This window comes from Ammospiza nelsoni, chromosome 1, assembly GCF_027579445.1.
Source record: "Ammospiza nelsoni isolate bAmmNel1 chromosome 1, bAmmNel1.pri, whole genome shotgun sequence".
Lineage (NCBI taxonomy): Eukaryota > Metazoa > Chordata > Aves > Passeriformes > Passerellidae > Ammospiza > Ammospiza nelsoni.
In genome coordinates, this window is record NC_080633.1 from 108154952 (window position 1) to 108177381 (window position 22430).

The window sequence follows — 22430 nt, forward strand, 5'->3', positions numbered from 1 at the left end:
GAAAGAATGGGATTTGTTTAGGAACAGAGAGCTCTGACACATTACTGTTGTTTTAAAACATTTTTGTTGTTTAGGTACTGATTTGAGACCTGGAAGTCCCCATTTAGCCTTGTTTTTTAATTGTGTTTAAGTGTACTTTACTAAGATTGGCAGCATACCCGATGGAGGCACTCCTTGTTTTGAAATAAGCTAAATTTACCCGTCTTTGAATGCAGCTTTTGTGACTTATGTTCTCTTAAATGAGCTTGGTCTCATTGTGGTTGGTTCTTCCTTGTATTTTATTTTAGGAGCAAAAGACTGCTCTTCATTTCCTCACGTTATTCCCTAAGCAGCAGTTCCCAAGAGCTGCTTGGTTGAGCAGTGGGGTTAGAAACCTTGTAATCAAAGTGGTGGCTTAATGTGACAACTTCAGCTTCACCTGTAGTAACAGCATAAGGTGTATCTCCACTGGAGCGCAAATGCCAGCTAGTTCATCTCAGGAAATTCCTGGGGGAAGTTCCCCATCAGAAATGTCTCAGGCTCGTGTTACATGGTGGAGGTTGCCCTTGTGGTGGGATGCTTTCAGCATTCATTGGTGCTCAGTGCTGCTGGATGAAGCCCAGAGCTTCAGTTGCAGCACAGGTTTGTGTTAACAGCATTGCGGTTTCCTTAACCCTATTCCCTGAAATACAGTGAAGCCCCTGCAGGTGGCATAAACAGATCTCTGCCGTTATCCCACAGCTTCTTGCTCGTGTCTCCAGTGAGGTTTTGATGCTTTTTAGTTAAAATGCAGAGATATCTGGAAGCTGCTAACCTGTGTTTCTTGGTTCCTGGGCTGGGTGCTAAACCTATTTCAGAATAAGCTGGGTTTCCTTCACCAGTGGTGTTGTGACAGTGAAAATTTGTAGCAGAGAGATCTCAAGTTTGCAAAATGAAATGAAGTTTCATTAGAAGACCTGATTTTCCATTGCTCACAGTGCTGGCATGTCTCAGTAGAGGCTGATCTGGGTGGTGGCTGCTGGAGCTTTGCAGGACTGTTGCCAGGCTCTCCTCCTCAAAGCAAGGTACCTGCAGCCCTGATTCCAGGAGAAGGCAGGGCACTGGGTGTAGATCTCAATGAGACCTCTTCAAGGTAAGAAGGTATAGCGTGGCTCCTTCTGTGTAGGTTTGGAGGAAACTGAGGTGGGTTTTGGTTGTCAGGTACTTCCCCTCTAGCTCCTTTCACAGTGTTACAGATGAATGAAGGTGTGCAGAGAACAAATTACTGAAAGAGCTGATTGTGTTTTAACCGCGTTTTCAGCCAGTGTAGGAAAACCAAATAACTTTCCAAAGTATGTTTTTGGCAGGACAGGCAGAATATCTGGGGGCAGAAGTATCAATTCATTGCAAAAAGGCTTGTTTTTGTTTTTTAATCTGCTGGAGGCACTTGAGTCCTTCAGTGAAGCATGTAAGAAATAATCCCTGATGGTAACTGGTCACTTTGGTTTGAAAACAGGAACAGCTTTGTGGCCCCAAAGGGATTGTGCCTTGCTCTTCCTATCAAAGTGCCTAAATAGTGGGAAAGTCATTCCTGTTCTCTGAAATAACTCCAGTAAAACTATCAAACAATGTTCCTGGAAATTCCAGGGCATCTCTGCTGTTATGAGGATGCTTCATTGCTCTTCATTTACTACCATTGATGCTGATATTTTGCCCAAATTGCCAATACCTTTTCTGTTTTTAAATACAGTGCTGAGAGGTGTTAGATGAAACTTCGTGCTTTAGCTGTTCAGAGATCCTGTGTTGTTTCATGTGTTCTCTCTTTCTTCCTCCCATTTTCTTGGGGAGTTGCAGTGACTGCCAGACATGTTTTTATGTTTATTTTGTTAGTGTTTGCCTTCTAGTGAATGTGAAAACAGCTCTTGATAAGAAGTACTATCTTCCCCCCTGCCAAGTGAAGAATGTGGATTCTTGCGCTTACCTTCATTTCTGATAGCAGTGTCCTGGTAGCTGCACGAGTCTGTTTACGTGACCTTTCTGTTGAGAGCCTCAAGGTTACCATCACCTGCTGTTCCCTCATTTCACACTTGTGCAGCTGTATAAAGTGTATGAGACTTCAGGCATTGGTTTTGAGAGCCATGGAACCTCTTCTTCTGGCATGAGACCTCCTGTGCTGCCTCTTGGAGTCTGTGCTATTGGCTGTGCTGTGGGGTTATTGCTTTTGTTTCCAGGCTGAAGGGAAGTATCAAAGTTGTGAAAAACTGTAATTAAATTGTAGCAATGAGAGGTAAAAAAATAAGTGCTGTTCTCAACAGCTTTCAAAGTGTTCCAGGCAATTCATGTGTCAGTTTACTGTCCCCGTGTGACATCAGGTTGTAACTGCCCAGAACTGTCTCTGGTGCTTGGGCAAGATGTGGCTCTTCAGTGTGTGGAGCTGTAGCTCTGACAGCTGTTTCAAATTTGCCTTCAGCTTTATCTGTGCATCAGGCATCAATAGCATTAAACCTGCAGAAGCAGTAGTTAGTAGATTACCATAATACTGGTTTGGAGTTACAATTTTGCCGGTGTCACAAAGATCTTGTGCCATGAAAAGATTACCACGCTTCATTAAAAATTCTGCCAAATGGAACAAAGTTAGGGAAATGATTGTTTGTTACTCTAACTTATATTCAAGTAACAGGCATTATCATCGTTGAATGTTCCAATCAAGGCTGTGACCACCGGATTAGCCTTAGGTAACTTCTTCTGTGGATGCTTTCACCAAGTTATTTTAATTCAGTATAGATGTCCTTGTGTTGCTGTATCCTGTTGCTAGGGCTGGAAACCTGCTTTATGTTTTGGGTTACATCCTTTTCAGGATCACTGCTATCCTGCTCAAATGTAAAGGGGTTACTTGTTTACCTTTTCTTTTTTGGAGATGTTAATGAATTTACATGTGAACTGTATTGTATTTGTATAAACTTTCTAACTCACTCTTGAAGTAATTTTCTGTCAAGCAAGTAGATTGTGCTGGAAACTCACCCCATTCAGGTGACTGGAGGATGGGATACTTTTCCAGCAGGGTCTCTATCTCTGTTGAATGCCAATTGAAAATGCAGAACAGTAGTGCAAAACCAGTCCCAGCCCTGTAATCAAGTTGACTGGTGTCAATGTGGTTTCTCAAATGCAGAAGCAGAAAATACACTTCTGATAATTTGACTTAACAGACAAATGAGTACTGATAAAATATCCAAGTACATTAAAACTTACTCTTAATGCATTCCAAACCTCTAAAGGAATGAAATTATAAGTTTATATGTGCCTTCTCAAAGAAATATAGCTGTCAGTGATGTTTTAAACCAGGCTTATAAAAGAACAGCCTAAAATCTCCAGTAGCAACACTTTTGCCATTCTGAATGTAGACTTAGAGCAGAGAGAAATGCTATTGCTAGCAAAATGTGGTCAACTTTCTCCCTTCCGTGAAATCTGCATAAGCATGTAGTCTGAACAAGGGAGACAATGCTCTTTTCCTGGCAGATGATAAATTGTTTGCCATGAATCACTGTCTAAATGAGATGGCGTGAAAAGAAAATGAGAAATCTAATATGTTTTCTATAATTCCGGTTATTCATTGATTAAATTAAATGATCCATCTGTACCTAAATATAATTATAGTCAAGTCATCAGTGGAGGAGGAGAAAGCTGAGCTGTCAGATGGAGTTAACAGTGTTTTTCTGAATATGCAACTTGCCTTGTGCATCTGCCCCATGTAGTAAAAGCTGCTTGAGGAAGGAGGGGATCATGTAGATGCTGCTCTTGCAGTTCTCAGCTTATGTCTGCTATGTAAATGGCAATATGTTGATGCTACAGAATTTTATACCAGGTTTTGTGTCGTCTTGCAATATCCTCTTATGCTTTTAGATGTGGAGGATGAAAAGCTGTTTCTAAGCATGTGGTTATAGCTTGATTGTTAAAAAAAAACCCAAAACATACTCAGCAAAACCGAACTCGGGGAGCTTGTGGCTTTTTCTGTTGTATGCATTTGAACTCAGATAGGAACAGTGTTTTAGGCTGTATTGTATGGTTGTATTTTGTCAGCTTTCAGACTAACCAAGTCGTAAAAAGTCTTTCATTGCCGTCTTGTTTTACACTAGGAAAGATTGTAAGCGTGCATAGAAGATCTGGGTTTCAGATATTGGATAACTTGCAGTAAAGTTTAATGCACTCCTCCAGAAACATTGAGGTAGTCTTATTTACTGGATTCTCCTGTACCTCCTCCTTCCTTTTATTTGAAAGGTCAGTGTTGAGTGAGGGTGTTTGAGGATGGTATTTTCAGTGGTGGACTTGCAGCAGCTGCTGCTGGAGGCAAAGGAGGTGAGACACCACAAAGGTAGGGTCCTCTGTAGCTGCCTTGAAGGATCTGACATTGTACAGACTGAGCATCCAGCTGGCATTTTGTATTTGTGGTTGTTTTGAATTCTCTGATTTTTTCAGAGATGAGCCGTTAGGGGAGGAGACTTTAGTAGCTGAATGGTCTTTTTTTTTTTTTTTTCCACTTTCTTTTTTAATTCTTTCCCACTGGAATCTCCCTATTTGGCTTCAAACTGCTCCAATAAAACCCTGGCTTTTAATGCTTTTGGACACACCCTTGACAGAGGGAGAGCTTCAAATATCTCAGTGACTTTGATTTCCATGGGAGACCACTGCCCTCTTGACTGGAGGGGGTGATCTTGATACAGGTAGGTGAGCTGATACTAATCAGGCTTCAGTTCTCACTAGTTTTCTCTAAGCTGTGTTTTCACCTCTAAGCATGTGCCTAAGTGTTCAGAAACTGAAGAGGCAGCCAAGTGCGATAGTGGTGGTGAATTTTGCAGATGAAGAACTGCTTAAAAGTAGTGCTTAAGTAATCCCAGAGTGTGTGTATACTTTGTGTGTCTGTCTTTTTAATGTTCAGAATAACTTTTTTACTCAAATGGTGAGCTGCTTTGCAATTTGCATCTTGTATGCACACCATGTTTCAGCGTGGCCAGTGGTTAAGTTTTTCTCTTGAATTTAGGAATTATTTTCTGCCATGAGATGCGTAGTCAAGCTGATGTGCACTTTATTCATATAATTCTTGGCAGCTGTTCCTTGGAGTAATAAAGTAAATATTACATTTTCTAGTGTGGTCTAGTTATTTCTTCCACAGAAATATAGGAAAGCCATAATATAACTTAATTTCACAGTCTGAATGTGGTTTTTTTTCAACAGGAACTGTTCTTATCAGAAGCAGTAATGGCCACCTAATGCTGGTATCTCAACAGTCAATAGGACAAGCACAGAACCAGACACAAAACAACACAAGTGTGAGACCATCTGTGCCAACCAGCACACCTGCAATCAGAATATGTGCTGTGCAGGTAACTTCTCTCATAACTTTAGTTTGGCATAGCTATATGTTATGTAGTGAGAACAGGGTTTGCAAATAAGTTGTGGAGGGTTAAATAAGCGTTTGAACCCTTTCTGAGTGGGGTGATGGTGTTTGCTTTTGCACCAATAAACATCACTATGTGCTTTGCTTTCTTGCTTGGGTGAAAACTTGAGACCTGTTACATATGGTAAAGGTCAAATTAGTGAACTTCTCGATGATGATGTAAACCATTTTAAGAAACAAAATGCCAGTCAAAATTGCCTAAATGGTTACTGCTACTATCTAAACCTTGTGATCCTCTGTTGGGATATTTCTCCAAAGCTGAGGAGCTTTCCCATGTCCCTAGGATGTTCCTCCTTCCCTGAACTCTGCTGGCTTTTTGCTTCCATCTCTTGTAGTGTGGTCAGCATGTAAGAGTAAGGAGCTACATAAAAGTAACAATTCATGTATTTCTTTAACCATTTTATTCTGATTATGCATTTTCTCTAAATGTCTCTGAATCTGTTATTGAATATTCAAGTGGTAGACAAAGAGCTTTGCTGAGCAGTGTTTAAATGATATGGACTGTGTGAATGATGCCTGTGTTGTCACTGTTAAGAGGATGTGCCTCAGTTTGTATCTGACCCCAACTTCAATGTCTATTTTGTCACTGATTTGTCTGACAACTGTTCTCTGCCCATGTGTAATTATTTTTAATTTTTTTTTTAAAGAATTCTGGCACACAGTTAGTAAAGAAAATAGCAGCTGCTCCTGTGAAAACGTTATCTCAAACAACAAATGCTGTGGTTTCTACTGTTCAGACACCTGCTGTAATACAGGTACTTTGCAAGCTTTATAGTGTGGTGGAATAAGGGACAGAAAGAACTGGAGAAAATATGGATGCATTCTTGTTATTTCTAACTGTAATCTGGTTTTCAGTAAGCTTAGTAACCTTTGTCCTCATAACAAATTATTTCCCAAATCTGTTTTTTTAAATGCATAATTTAATTAGTCTTCTGTCAGCGTGTGTCAGATAATCTTATCTCACTACAGTAGAAAGCACATGAACAATGAATACAATGAATAGTTCAGAGAGCCATTTCCAGTGCTTTTGTGTGCTGTGACAGAGCTCTTGCAATCTCTTGCTGAATCTTTTCTGGGAGATGTGCTCCTGTTGGGGTTCCCTGATTCCTTAGTGCAGAAAAAGGTATACCTGAGATGATGTTGAGGGGAAAATGAGCTGTCTGCAACAATCAAGCTGTTTTACATGTATGTGATGTTTTTCCCTCTCATTATAAGCTGAAGGAAGGTCATAGCTGAAGACCTGTTCTCTAATTGAGTGTGGCAGATGGGTTCCACAGGTACAGCTGTAAATAGGCAGTGGTTGAAAATGCCTCATTATTTTCAGGTAGTATTTTGTCTTATTTCCTAGGTCTTATTTTGCTTTTTGTAGAGAAAAAATGTTGTAGATCTCTTCTGAAGAGGGTTTTATCACCTGCAGAGTATGAGGTTTTTCCTACGTGTGGTTCATCCTCTGTTCTTGGGGACCAGGCTTCTGGATAAGCATGTGGAATGAAAAGCCTACATTTTTCTGCAGATGGTATGTTCTGTTCATAATCTGCAGGAGAAGTCATGAAGAAAGCCGGCTTGTACTTGTGTTTTGTGACAAGACTTTGAAGGAGACTTGAGCTGTAGCAGTTGACAAAACACTCAGTAAATGAGCAAGATCAGTCATTCAAAAAAACATGCTGGATGTATGTTCTTGACCCTGAGGGTGTTTGAAGGGTTGGGGATGTGTGTGCTGACAGTGGTAACACTGACTAACAAGTTCATCCTTCTGCTGCTCTTCTGTATCAGCAGCTGAACACTACTCGCACTCTGTGCTCTTTTTTCACTTCCCTCTCACTACAGACGGATAATGTTGGGGCTAAAGTGGAAAACCCAGAGGCCTCTCTTAAAACATTTTCTGTTTTGCTCAGAATGGAAACAGTGAATGCTTTGTGTCTAAATACAGTAATGGGTGTTCCTTACTTTTGTTTTGGAATACTAGCTTGCAAACCCTGTGTTTGTGATCTCTGCATAGAGGTCTTTAGGATATAAAAACAATAGTCATCTACTATACTACCCTTGCACTGGGGAAAAGAGATGAAGGTCGTCCATCTTCTGATGGATGAAGTCGCATGCATCCTCACACTCTCATGTGGGTAAACACTGAGATTCATCATGCTATTAACTTCTCTTTTTAAAACTTCTATCTGCCTTTGGCTTGGTTTTTCTGTACTTTAATTCAGTTTTGATGTAGTCTGTTGAACTTGTGTTCTTCTGAGATATTTAAAGACATAGACTTGGAGTGGTTTTTGTAAGTTGTTTTTTCCCCCCCCCCCCACTATAGAAACTGGAACATTTGGAATGAGCTGTAGGGCTAGATTTAGACAGCAGGAATGATGACTCCAGGAAAGATTAACAGAGCTGTTTTGTTTGGAGTGGCTTCCTTGAAGCCCCTCTGTTTTACAGAGGATTGCAAAGCCCTCTGTAGGAGCTCCTTGTACAGTGAAGAGTAAATAGATGCAATGTGGATACATCTTGCCATCATGTGGTCATGTTGCTCCTCACCCTGGGGTGGACAAGAGCAGAGTGCTGCAAAGGGAGCCAGTGCAAAAAGTTGATGGAACCATCTGAGGAAAGGATGGCAGAGCCCTTGAGTCTGATTTCCTTGGCAGCAATTCATTCATCAGTCTTAAAATAACTTCCTGATCTTAGTCTTGATGATTTTTGGAGGTCACAGGAGTGTTGGTCTGGAAGTATGATGTCACTACAGAAAGTGGTGGAGAGTGGAGAGGAAATAATACTTGGCTTGATTCTGCATCTTCAGTCTCGTGTGAAATCCAACTTGGAACACTCCCTGTAGGTACTGACTGCAGGATTGTTCTCCTCATCATCGAAAATATTTCCCTTTTCTGACATTCCTGAATGTGTAAGCTCTGAGGTTAGACAAAATTACCTGCACATTCTTATTTTTTTACCTGTTTCCCAGATGGCATAACAAAGCTGCAAAGTGTCTAATTAGCATCATGCTGGGACACTTTCATTTAGATGCAGAGCACTTCTTCTCTTGAAATGACTTCAAAATATGCAGGATTAATGCCATTTTTTTTGTGGTGACCGTTTCTCTGTTGCTCAAAGTGAGAATGAGAATTGTCGGTAGCGAAAGAGGTTGACGGCAGATGACAGAAATTAATTCCCATATATTCATTTTCCTGGGAAAAGGGTCCAGCAGACTTCCTGTTGTTTCCTCCCTCAGCTGATAAAATGCTCTTCTAGTCTTGATGTGTAAGCATGCTGGAATTTGCAAGAGATCAGCTCCTGTTTTCGACTTTTAGAAGCCCAGGGCATTGCAGCTTGGCAGATCTGCACTGTGTCCCCTTCCGTCTTCCTCCTGCCCATCTGTTTGTGGGATTCTTGTGCCCAGTTTGCCTCCCTGTGGTCTCAGAGCTGTTGAGCCTCATCCTTGGAAGAGGCAGTGGTGGTGGCAAAGATCCTGCAGAGAGCTAATAAAGTGTTACCAACAGTGGGAGCCTGAGCTAGAAAGCTTTCTGGTAGCTGCCTGCTGCTCTCATGTCAAGCTGGCAGCAGCTTGGGGAGGAGAGGACACCCACCTAGAAAAGAAAAAATTGTAAATGTATGACAAAAGCGTTATGGTTTTGCTTTAGCTTTAAATGTTTGTTCATTAATTTCCCTATCCTGAAAGACTGCTCTTCTGTGTGATGTCTGTCCCACTTTTGATTAGTTTTTTGTTTTATCCATGGTAGGGTAAGTTAGACTCCTGTCTAACTCTCTTATGATTGATGCAATTAGCCAGTGTTAGTTGTGCCTGTTTGACTAAGCTGGGGTGCTTAAATGTGTTAGGTGTCAGTGAAATCCATTACATTGTGCAGATCTGAACCTAAAATTTGAACTACAAAACCAGACTTTCCCTTCCTCTTCACAGGCTTGGAGGGGGGATGACAGCCAACTTTATTTCAAATAAAGTTCCAGGTTTCAAATGTTAACCTGGAACTCTGCCTGCGGGTTCCCTCTGGCTTTTCAGATTTTAAGTTGAGAAATCAAAAGTTGTGGTTTTTTGCATGGGCAGGTTGTTCTAATTGTATTGTATTCTGTTGTATCAAATGAACTGTGTTGGTGTTTTGGGTATGGTTTGTTTGTTTGTTCTCTTTAAAATCTGAAGGAGAAATAGTTTAGTGGGTTTTAGATTTAGCCTAGTTTGCAAAGAAGGGAGGTCTTTTTTCCTAAACTTTAATTACTCTCCTGTTGCTGGAGCTTCTGAATCTGTTGGTAAATTATAATGAGCTTTTAAAAACGGGTCTCAAAATAACTGGATTTTGTGAGAGTTTCTGTCAGGGCAGAGGAGAAGGAGATCCAAATTGCTGCCCACGAGGAAAAAGCAGGAAGAACTTGTTAGGTCCATTTGCTGAGCTGGCTGCTTCTGCTGGCACTTGCATCCTTCCAAAGTTGATGTGATGTCTTTTGCCTACTCTGTGTGTGATAGGAAAAGCAAGGGGTGTTGCAACTGGGAGAGGAGCTTCAGGGCAAGACGGGAAGATAAATAATGACTTATGGTTCTGTTTGTCTTCAGAGTAGTATCACCTGGCTTAGCATTGTCCAAAATTCATTAGTCTTAGACTGTAGGAGCCTGGCAAAGTTAATCTATTGGTTTCTTCAAGACAAATTTTACCTTCCTCTCTTCCTTCAAAGTTGCGGGCAGTGCTTTGGTCTGGATGTGTCTCTGTAATTTCTTCCCTCCACCCTTGATTTATAAATAGAATTATTGCTGTGGCTGTCACTTACTATATTAAATAGAGCCTCCCAAAACAAATTAATCTGAACTCTAAAAACAAGGAGAAGAATTGTTTCTTTGTGCTTCAGATAGCAGTGTGGAGGGAAGCTGCTACCTTATATGCTAGCAGAATCCAGGGAAGTTGCTGCTTTGTATGCTAGCAGAATCCAGTATGTTTGTCACGTTGTTCCTTGGTTAAAAAGTGTTAATTTTTCTCTTCAGCCAGCAGCTGCAACAGCTAGTGTTACTACAGTTACTGCTGTAAAGCCTTTGAGTACTGGAACACCTGTAAAACTTCCAGTTACAGGACCACCTGCACAAGCTATCTCCCAAAAGGCAGTCTCTGTGAAAGCAGAGGGCACAACAGTAGCGCAGACCAGCGCTTCTACAGTAAGGAAAAAAAAAAGTTTTTAATTAAAAATTAACATTCTGTATGTTCATCAGAGGTTGAAGAGACAGTGCAACATCTAACAGTCTTCTCTTTATTTCCATGCTAGGAGATGCTAGAGAATGTGAAGAAATGCAAGAATTTTCTTGCTACGCTAGTAAAATTGGCGTCTAGCGGACCTCAAGCCCCTGAGATGGGGCAGAATGTGAAGAATCTGGTGCAAAACCTATTGGTGAGACTTTTTTTTCAAAACAAAGTCTGTGTCATTTGTCTATGGATTTTTTACGTTTACTTTATCAGAGTTTTGTTCCTGTTATTTTATAGCTTTTTTTTTTAACAGCTCAGGAGTTGGACTTGTGGCTGAATGCATCTGACCCTTATTAAGTCTTATGTTATAAATCTTACTTTTTTTTAACTGAATCCCATGCTGTGTTATTTCCCCTCTCACATTTCTTTTTCACTTTATGCACACAGGTAACCGACAGCAGGAGGAGCTGGGGTAGTGTTAACAGAGCTTCTGGGTTTTTTTTCATGTTAGTGTAGTTTTGAGTCCTCAGTCGCAAGAATCTGATGTGGAGGTTGCAGTGCAGCACTAAGTCCATACTACTGCTTTACTCCAAGACAGAACTGAGCAGTGGCACAGGAATGACATTATCAATAGTTTAAAACAGTAGGATGGAGCAAGCAGTGTGGTGGCTGCCAAGATCTCTCCTTGCAGGTGGCTTCCGTGTGGTGCTTCGTGCTGTATCCCAGCACAGCTGGGTTTTCCTGGTAACGATTTCTCCTGCCACTTCTTGTCATGGCATTTGACCGCTGCTGCTGTGTTGTTGTTCCACCCTAGCAGAAGGCTGTGTGCTGGTGGAGGGGGGTGGCTTTGCTAGTGGTACCAAAGGGCTTTTCAGTCTGGGAAGGTGTGATGTAGACAGGTGTAATTTCAGAGAGCAGATTGTTTGAAGAATGCAGCCTTGCAAAAATTTGATTCCTTAGCCTCTGTCCCTACTGGACAGTACACCTTCCTTCTGTGGGAAAAATTGAGTTGTTCTTTCTTGTGCTTACAGTACTTGTTGTTTTTTGGTTTTGTTTCTTTTTAAAGAGCAGTTATTAAGATCTGTTAGTACGTTGTTAACTGCACACTTGTTTGCTTTTTGTAGTAGTTTAAAATTCTGCTATTCAGTATGTGTATGATTTAAATGCAAAATAAAGTTTTGTGTGTATGAGAGAAATGAGTAAATTGCAGCTGGGCAGCAGAATGATGCTTAAGGCAGCGTTTCATGAAGTGGGTGTCAAGTACCTTGTAAGCACTGAGCTTTAGTGTGCCAAACCACTTGCATCTGTATCAGTGAGACTTCGGTGACCCATGTCTGCATCTCTGTGGAATCTAACAGGCAACAGATCAAAAGTGGCTAAATGGGAGAGCTGCTGGAAGCTCTGTTTGTGTGCAAAAACACAGTCTCTAAAATCCCTGTCCTGTTTATCTAGCAACGTGGAACAGTTCCTCCAGAGGTGAATGTGGGTGAGAGGAGTAATTTCTCAGGAGAAATGCAGATTGGTGTTCCCTTTGTGTGTTTATGCCTTTTTGGCAGAGGTAATGTTCTTGATGATGCTGGGATGCTGAGGAAGGGCTGCAGAGTCTGGGGCTTAACCCTCTGAACAAGTGAAGGGTCTCAGAAGTTTACTCCAGCTTCCTAACCCTCCCAAGCCCTTGAGTCAGGTGTTTGTGTTGGGACAGGCTGGAAAGCATTAAGGAAGGAACCAGTACTCTGCAGTTCAGAGGACTGTTACTGTGAGGGTATGCAGAAATGTTTTAACTGCGTTGGAAAGGCTCTGTTAAATGTTCTCTTATGCTGTGTATGCAGTAGTCTGCAACTGTCTTACAAAAACTGCTAAGTTGTTATTAGTCTTCGATGTCTCTAAGTTTATTTTTATGCAGATAAACTACCTTTACTGAAAGAAGTATTAGTAGTTGATTTAAAATATATCGGCATAACAGTGAGATACTCAAAAGGATCAGTGCTGTTTATAAAGTTTTTTCTATCCATTCACTTCAGTGACTGGGTGTGAACACCTATCCCTAAGTGTGTTAACTGCCTGTAGCTGAAGAAAGCATAAACAACTTGGGTAATACTATATGAACATTACAACATTATTCTATCCTGACTCCCCTTTTTTTCCTTTTTTAAATAAAGCAGGAAAAAAGCATTTGAGTACTGAAATTTAACAATGATATGATAATCTACGTTTCCATGATCTTTTGATATGTCTTGAGGTGGTTTTATAACATACCATTGTAATTTTATAACATATAATTATAACATACAATTGTAATTTTATTTTTTTCTTAGGAAGCAAAAATTGAACCAGAAGAATTTACAAAGAAGTTGTACACAGAGCTTAAGTCATCTCCACAACCATATTTAGTTCCTTTCCTCAAGGTAAGTGGCTGATGATGGATATATAGTATTCAAAGAGGGAAGGGAGGAGGACCAAAAGAGAAGAGAGTTGGGGCATTCAGATTTTTCAGGTCAGTTGAAGAATGGTGCTTAGGTTACCTCTGTGACTGTTGTGCTTGGAAAGACTTTCTTAAGGGGAAGAGCAGTTTTTGAGGAGTAATTTTCTCTGTGTTCCTAATGTAGAGTAATTGCCCTCTAGGTGTTAGTGGAGACTGGTGTGTTGGAAGCTGTGCATCTAATCTACAGTAGAGCAGCTGTGTTAAGATGACCTCCTACTTTCTCATCAAAATTGTAGCAATTCTGAATTCTAACTCAGAGGCTAACCACAGTGGCAATGCACAAGCTTATGCCATGTTAAAGATCAAAGAATCTGCATAAAGCTATTCATCTTCTGCTTGCTTATGTTTAGCTGGAGGAAGGAAGAACCTCTACCCCTTGCTCCAGAAAGGGTCTGACAACACTACTGTAGCTTAGGAAAAGAATTCCAGGGACTCTACTTCTGTTCAAGCAAATAATAATATAAAGGAAAAAATGCTTCCTTGAGACTTTTAATCATATTATAGAATGGTATTAACAAAATAAAAATTAATTATATAGCAAGCTTTAAATCTCAGTGAAAACATGGAAAATTATGTTAAATTTACTAAATTCCGATGTACACCATCCTCTTAGGTTTGTTAGACCTGTACATTCATTATAGGCATGATGGTGAATAAAGGAAGAATAGTTAAGTGGTATAACTGGGACAGAGTTTTTCTGGTTTGCCCTTTTCCTTGGTATTGGACAGGCCATATAATGATGCATGTGATAATTGCTCTATTGCTCTAGATGGCTGACGCTCATCTACTGAAATCTGGGATAAAAATTTTTCTTACAATGGCAACTTTTAAATGCCTTGCTAGCAAGTTTACCATGAGTGAAAGAGTGCAGTCTTCTCTGCAGGACCTTGGGCTGAGATGAGAGATTCAGATTTGATATTAGAAAAAAAAAAAAATCACTGTTAGGATGGTCAGGCGTTGGAATGGGTTGCCCAGGGGGGTGGTGCAGTCACCATCCCTTAGGTGTTTAATAGGATCTGGATCTGGTGCTAGGTGATGAGATTTAGTGGTTTAGGGGATACAGTGGTAGTGCTGGGCTGATGGTTGGACTTGATGATTTTAAAGGTATAAGGTCTCATCCATCCTTGATGACTATGATACATACAATTTTATGATTGGTCATTTATTACCTGTTTAATTTCTGGAGGCTTCTTCAATGGCTGTACAAAAGCCAGAAAAATAAACAGCTCTGAGAATGGGTTTTCTGCATGCAGTGTGGCTCTGGCTGCAGAAGGACCAGGCTGTGAGTACAAGGTCAGTGCGACTGGCACTCACAGAAGGGCTCAGCTCTTACAAGAAGCCATCCAACGATGTGAAGAGCTGCTACACTTGATGCAGAGAACTCAAGGCAATTCTGCAGGGGTTAAGTTGGGTTCATCAGTGTGGGTCAAACCCTGCCCTGTCACAGCAGAGCCCTTGTCTGTTTCTTCTACAGTGCACTGCCAGGTACTGGCATCATCTAGGCTTCTCTGATTTGGGCAGTCTGCATACCACATAATCCTTGGCATGGTGCTCTCTCCCTGTTGTGTGCTACATTAACAAAGATATACTGCGACTTCAGAAGCGTTGTTCAGACATGGTCAGAGTTAGCTGACTTTGCAGTGTTGCCAATCCTTTAAAACATCTTGCACCCAGATTGCCTTTTCCTGAAACACTGTAAGGTTGTGTGGCTGATACACACAATTAGGTTGATCTGTAACTCTGAGCAGCTGTGACAGGACTGAGTGCCAAATGGAGGATGACTTCAGGAGCACTTCTCGAAGGTGCTAAGAGGATCAGTGCTGGCCTTGTTTGTGGGGGAAATGTTTGCAGCTTGAGTCTGGAAAGAAATGTGATACGGCTTTTCGCCAATCCACTTTTAGCTAGTGAAGTGGAATTTTAGGGAGGTCTCTCTGGAGCCAGCTCTTATCTTTGAGCTGCAGGTTTTTGATGAAGTTGTGCATGTGTTCGGTTTTGTCTGTTCCAAGAGGTGGAAAAAGTACTGTGGCTTTGGCTGTGAAACCTGCTTGATTTTCAAGTCTGTTGGATGCTTTTGGTACAAAAATTGCATCAGGAGCTAAGCAGCTTATTAAAATAAAAGGAAGTGAATGTTAAAAAACAGATGGGATGCAAAAGGTCCAGTTGTGCAAACAGTATGATTGCTTGGTACACTAGCATGTGAGACATGCACCTTTTGCATGAAGTCCAAAGTGGCAGCACTGTGTTAGGAGCTCTTAGAAACTTTAGCAACTGTTAAGAGAGGAGGAGAAAATACAAATGTTTTCAAGAATATACAGGTAGCTGCAGAAGTGATTTCCCCTGGTTCAGAGCCATAGCAGATTATAAACAGTGAAGGAGAAAAATGTGTAGGGAGTTTGAAGATTATTCTGTCCATTAACCTTCTCAAGCACAACTGTAGTAGAAACAAGATGTTGCCAGATTCCTTTACTTTTGTTCTCCTTTTGCAGAGGAGTAGCTGGCTGAGGTTGTGTTGCTGCAGCTCTACAGACATTATTAAAGTGGTATCCCCCCCTAGTGTAGATACAGCTGTATTGATATAAAAGTGTCTTGTCTTCAGAGCTTGTTCCTGGCTTTATTGGATAATTCGTAGCTCCCTGTCAGGCTCCATGAAATAAACACAGCTGTTCCAGTATAGCAGAGGTTTTTGGCAAAACAAAATTCTTTGAGGTAATAAAGCAGTTAAAATCATCTTACTCTGAAACATAAATTCCAAATTGAAAAATCTAAACAGAAGACCAAAGTTATATGTGAGTTTCTCCATAGATGGGATTACTGTGTGTAGCGTAGCTGTGGTGATGGTTGACCTTTGCTCAGCTGGTGTTAATGTTTCTTGTCATCTTCACTGAACAAGATTGTCATCAATTTAAGTGTGCCTGAAATCTAGCAAAACTTGTTTGCCATTTATTGTCTCATGAAATATTTAATTGGAAAATTAGGAAAAGGATTCAGTTAGATTGTGGAAAACTCTGCTGCTACTACATCCAGTGTTTTTTCATTTTTTCTTTTAGAAAAGCGTGCTTGCCTTACGGCAACTGATGCCTGATCCTCAGAGCTTTATCCAGCAGTGTATGGAGCAGCCAGCTCCAGCCCAAGAAGAGGTTTCCACTTGTCCCTCTGCAGCACCAGTTCCTTCCACAGGAGCGACAACCTCGGCTGTAGCGACAACTGCTCTTCCAGCTGTAAAACCCTCACCTGCAGCGGTCACAGCCCCTGTAGTTGTCACACCAGTCCTTACCAGCACATCAGCAGCAGCTCCTCTGCAGGCTGTGAAGGCTGTTCCTTCCCCTGCCACGGGGACAGTGGCTCTGGGGCCTGCAGCTTCCGTCCTCACCGTGGCATCGTCGGGGCTGACCGCTGTCCAGCCTGGCAAGCCAGTCCTCACCTCTGCGCTGCCAGCGCCCTCTCTGCAGGCTGCAAAGCCAGTGCTGGTCTCTACAGTGGCATCTTCAGCAACAACCCCTCTCCAGCCTCTGAAAACAGTCGTGGGAACCCCAATTGCCATTAAAATCTCGCAGCCCAGCTCCATCGTGGCACGGTCAGCAGGTGCTCCGCAGGTGGTTAAAGTGAAGCAGCTGGTAAGGTGGATTCTCTGCTTCTCTGTAATAACCAGCCCCCTTTACTTTGATTCTTGCCATTTAATAAAGGGGATACCAGTTTGGACCTCTGGTTCTTCTTTTGTTTTTTCTTTTAATATGTGAAACTAGTCTGTCTTGAGTCCAGCACTTATGTTTGTGATAGTTTAGAAATGCTGAGCCCTTGCTGGAAAGGTGAATCTAAGGCCGAGCTGTCAGCTTGGTCTATTGTAAGACACATTGACCACAATTTCACCAGACTGAACACCCATTTTGAGAATCAGAGGAATACGAGGTCTAGCCCCCAGTAAGACCACAGCCAGGCTAGGTTGGCACTTGGAAGAAAAGGTAGGAAATGCAAGTGTCAGAAGCAGAAACTGCTGATGAGATTCTTACATTAATTGCTCTTGGATGTCCTGTTAGGGCTGGGATGCCAGTCACTCTCCCCTGGTAGTTCCTGCCCTGGCTACTTGGCAGGCACAGGTGGCTTGATATTGTTCAGTGATATGTTATCAGAAATGCATGAACTACCTCAAGGAGCTTTTCTGAGCTAAGTTCTGACCTCCACATTTACTTAGACATGTTAATTATGAAGTCGTCCAAAAGTGAGTTTTTTCTATCAGGCCTCATTAGCTAACAAATTCCAGGAGGAATAACTGTCTTATTAAAACAATACCCTCAAAAGCAATGTGTTAACATTTTTTATTCTTGGCACAGGTTAACTTCTTGCTAATATTAATATTAAATACCAAGAAACTGTGGTTCACAGGTATACCCGAAAGAGCAACTTTGTGAAATAAATTAGGTTTGACTTATAGGTGTTTAAGATACCAAGTAGCATGGTGTCCAGCTGGTCTACCTGTAAGTAACGCTTTCAAGTATTTTGAGAGAATCAGTCTCCCTCTGGCAGATAAAGAACTCAATTCTTGCAAAGGAATTCCTTGTAAAGATTAGTTTTCTCTAAAAAGTGGGAAAACCATTAGACTTCCTGTGAAACTAGATTTACTTTTCACAGGTATGGTAGGACATCTGCTGTGTGAGTTTTCTTTTTAGCTTGGATATTGTGTATACTTGATTTAACAGTGTTCAGACCCCTAATATGTTTTACCTTTTTAGTTCCTTTCCTTTCAAAGGGAATAAGGTAGATCTAATGCAAGAATCCTGCATTCTAAATAAAGAGTTCATGCTATGGTAGCGTAAGCATGAGCTTTTCACCTTTCCAGACTTGCTTAAAAATGTGTGGGATGGATGGGGAGTCCTTTTTCTGAGTGGATTTGTTAAATTAAAAAAAAAAAAAGAAAAATACCCTCAACCCCAAAACTCCAAAGAAGAGTTATTAAGCATATGCACTGGCATCTTCGCTAGTAGTAGCTGAAGTCAAATTGGAAAAGGAGTTTATACTCATATTGTCTTTGAGGACTAAGTTTGAAATTCCAGCCAGAAGAAAAGGAGAATTTCTTAGGTAGTACAAGGGCAGGAGAACAGTTTGTTGGCTGCACAGCAAGGCTTGTAATCCAGGGGAAGGGTTGACCATCTGTACAAATAGGCAAGGAAGCTTAGCTCCACACAGGGGAGTCAAAACACTTCTTGAATTTGATATTGGTGAACTCAGGAAATGGCTTCTGCCTCTACACTGCTGCACTGTGGCAGTCTGCTGCAATTGCCTTTCTTTGCTGTGCCTTACATATATTGAATTGCATACAAAACATGTTTTTATCCTCATTTGGGTAGGCACAGTGATTAAAATACTTGCTCTTCTCAGATGCAGTTGAAGGACTGAGTTGACTACTTCACAGCTTGGCCATATCAGGAGCTTGGTGTTTGCTCAGACAACTTACTAGCACAAAGGGCAAGTCAGTAGAAGTGGCTGTATCTCCAATGGCTATCCTGGTGCCTTCTCTTGAAAGGGCAGAGGGTCTATTTTCTCCCATAAGAAAACAAATCTGGACCTGCCCTCCCTAAACAGAAGGGTCCTACTGCCAGCCGAAAAAGGAAGCACAGCTGTGCAAATCTGTCTGTACAATGCTGCCAGCAATTCTTTCCCTTTTCAGCCCACAGGGATGTTTGATGCCATACACTCCCTCTATATGACCCTTTCTAGTTTTGGCTTCTTGTGCTTGAGAGAATTTGAACTTTCACGTGCCAGCTCCATTATAATATTGATGGTGCTCAAGAGTGCAGCACTGCTGTATTTTAATATCAAAATTGTGACTGGAGTGATGCAACATGAAACTTTTCATTTCTGTAGCATTGTTATCAAAACTCTGTGTGGACACTGAGGGGCCTGTTCTTCAGGGGTACTGTTGGGATTGACTGCACTACTGTGCTGTGGAAGTTGCATATTTTGAAGGATTTTCTCAACACCACCTCATTTAAGGTTGTTGGCTTACAAAGACTCTTCATCTTGGAAATAACATTTGTGTTGCTCTGGTATTGTTTTGTCTCTTGTTGAAGCACAATAAGTGAAAATTTACATTACCAGATGCTGGCATCCATTGGTGAGAAAGCTGCTGTGCGATTACAGCTTCATGTCAGGTATAACCAGCTAGGGGTTTATGGTGTAGTCCCCACAGTTACCAGTGAGACACACTGCCTGGAGATTATTAATGATTGAACCAAGGAGTGAAGTGTTTATGCTGTTGCAACTGCTTGCTCTTAGTGAGTTGCTAGTGTCTTGGCCCCTTGGAGCTGAGCTTTCATGAACCACCTTCTCCATTATTTTTGTTTGTCCTGGTTATTGCTCTTGCATTCAATTAATGAGGCTTCCTTCATGAAGCAATATTGCTTGTGTGTGATGATACCTGAGCATTCCTCTGCTGATCTCCAAACTTTGTTTTATGAATGTAAAACAGGTTCAGTGAGGCTAATCAAAGTCTCTTTCAGGCAGCTGTCTCTTCATTGTCAGCTGAATGTTGTGTTGCATTTTTTTTAACCTAAGAACATCAATAATTTTATTCTGATGTCTGTGTCAGCCTGCTTAACAGGGCACAGAGGAACAGTCCCTTTTCTTTATTATTTCTTGCTGCTAACCTGGAGAAAGGATATTCTCACAGATATTACTGATGTTGGTAATGCTTCATTTTGGCATTGGATCCATTTTGAAATTTCCAGTATTCTTGTTCTCTCCCATTGCAACTCTCAAGGACTTCCAGCTTTTGTTAGTCTAGAGTTAGAATGGCAAACAGACAATGAGCTCTACTGCCAGCACATCCTCTCTGTTTCTTGGCAATGTAGCCTCCTTGGTTACTTGATTTACATCCCAGTCTCCACTTTGACCATTCTTGTAACATTGCTATCTCTTTTCTGTTGTCTGCTATACCTCAGTCTGGAGTACTTGTGTTTCCTCCTGTGCTGTTGCAGTGTTTTGCATGCTGAGGATGAAGCACCATTCTTCCTGGTGGTAAGGAGGATCTCTAGGTGTGTGTTAGTGCTAGTGCAGCCTGTGAGTAGTGTGTCCAAGCTGCTTGACTCCTCATTAGTTACCTGAACTCACAAAAGATGCTGCTGACATTATTCACAACTTGCAGTTTTGAAAGCTGGATTTTTCTGAGAGATCAAACTGAACTTTGGGAAAAACACATAGAAGCAAACCTTAGCATTTGTTCTGCTCCATGAGTGCTGTATATGTGAGCCTCATCTCTGTCCACAGTCTGTCCCTGTATTCCTGTAGTTCTTTCCTCCTCTAGTTCTTAATGTTAACTGTCTGTCAGGTTTTCAGATACCAATTTCAGATCAGTTATTCTATTACTGCTGCTACACCAAGCCTTAGTGCTAACAATACAGAGATGATTGAGAGGTTATCTTGACTCTTTGATACACAAAGTATCTTTTTGTGAATGTATGATGCTTATGTTGATGACATGTATTAATAGCAGAGAAGTTAGGTGACAGGAGAGAGCCTAATTTCTGAAGTATTGTGAATGTCAATTCTTTAATTACACTTGTGCAAGTACCCTCTAGAGTTTCTGAAGTAAGAATGAAAGATGCAGAGGAGAAAAAAGGCTTCTTGACCCTGACATTTTCTTTGTTAGTTTTCTGCTGCTAAAAAAATAGGATTCAGTCTGAAGATGTTGATTTTATGCTTTGGTGAAGTAACATCTTTCTACTGCCTGTAATCAAGAACTTTTTAAAGCATGTATCAAAGCTGCAGCCCACATTCTGCTAGTTAGGAGGCTTAGAAGTGAGATTTTTAGGGATGCTGCAATTTTATTACTTTCTTGCATTTTAATAGCTGCCCCTGCAGAGGAAGGATTAGTATTTATGGGCTGTGCCTGTAGGTCTGTGTTGTGGTGACATCCTGCTGTCTGGTTTTGTTTCTTTGAAGAGTTTCTTTAAACAAAACTATGAACTGCCTTCCTTTTTACCCTTCAGCTGTGTGCTGATGTCTTTGTGTAGAAGCTCTACTTGCTGTAGGTGTTGCTATTTAGTACTTCATGTTCCTGGCAACTGTTTAGGTGTATTTTAGCTTAACGCTTTGAAACTCAGCATCTCAATTAACAATTGATGTTGCAATTCCAAAAACACATCAGTAATTTTATAGCATGTACTCTTTAATTCTTTGCAGGTACAGTATTTTGTGCAAGACTTCAGTTGTTTTGGTGTTCTCCCTTTTTGACTAGGTGTTTGTGATACCTACCCTTTTGAAGTTACTGGCAGACTCACTCTTTAATGGTTAGCCTGCTGAGCAAGACTTACATAGAGGAAAGCCTCTCAGTGTAATGGCTTGTGTGATAATTAGTACTTGACACTTGTCAAATGGAGTCATCAGTAGAGAATAGAGGTGAAGTGTCTGGTAGAGCTCACTGAATGAGCTTAAAGCTCACTACCACTTGTTAAGATTTCTTGACATGAAGTTTAAAAAAAAAAAAAAAAAAAGGTCTTTTCTGAGCATGCTGTTTACTTTAAACTGAAAACTAGACAAGCATACCTGCCCAGTGGCACTTCTGGCTAAATGGAAACATTGATGCTGTTTACTTCTCTGTATTTTTATCTCTTCTCACTGTTGATATTGGATATTCCACTTCCAGGTAGTCCAGCAACCATCAGGAGCCATTGTCAAGCAAGTATCCACACTCCCACAGCCCTCAGTGCTCACCCTACAGACATCTGCTGAGAAGAAAATGCCACTGAACACACTTGTTCAAAGCAGCCAGTTTCCTGCAGGTAAAGTGCAAGAACCTCTTTCATGAAGAAGGGGGAGGACTGCTGAGGTGTAGAAATAAGTGCAGGCTGTTGGTGGATTGTAGGAGTGCAAGAAGGTGGCTGTCTGTCGGGAGCAAGCAGCTCTGTGTGTTGTTGAACATCTTTACTGTCTGGAGCTCTGATGAGAAAATCAATGTCACATCTACTTCTGGCACTTGTTACGAGCACGTCAGTCAAATATTTGTACTTGTTAAAGTACTGCGACTGAGCTCCTTGCAGTGAACTTCCTCTAAGCTGATGATTTTGAGAGTTGCTTCATGAGGCCTTGCTTTTTCCTTCAACAAGTTCAGGTTGGTGCTCAATAAGAGTTTGTCTCAGCCAGTGAGTTTTCACTGAAACATTTCCCTGGCTAGCACAGAAGGGAGGGTGTTTGCTGGGAATGTGTGAGACTTTGGGCCATACAGAACTCGCAGAATGTAAGATTCTAGAGTGTCTGGTTTTCAGATGGACCCAATTAGTTGTTACTGAGTCTGAGTAACCTTACCTAGAATAATTAACTAACTAAACAGTTGTTTTAGCATTTTTCTTTGTACTACAGCATGCTCTTTGTTTTGTTTTAG

The 22430-nt window shown here is 41.2% G+C and overlaps 1 protein-coding gene across 1 annotated transcript in view; it reads left to right on the forward strand.

The window, feature by feature from the left end:
• The first annotated feature begins 4260 nt into the window (after positions 1-4260).
• TAF4B (TATA-box binding protein associated factor 4b) overlaps positions 4261-22430 on the forward strand; it is a 56920-nt gene continuing 38750 nt past the window's right edge. The window contains exons 1-8 of the mRNA XM_059469611.1: positions 4261-4327; positions 5188-5336; positions 6058-6165; positions 10383-10550; positions 10658-10780; positions 12891-12980; positions 16105-16671; positions 21696-21831. Of these exons, the coding sequence (XP_059325594.1) occupies positions 4261-4327; positions 5188-5336; positions 6058-6165; positions 10383-10550; positions 10658-10780; positions 12891-12980; positions 16105-16671; positions 21696-21831 (1408 nt within the window). The remainder of the gene's footprint in view (positions 4328-5187; positions 5337-6057; positions 6166-10382; positions 10551-10657; positions 10781-12890; positions 12981-16104; positions 16672-21695; positions 21832-22430) is intronic.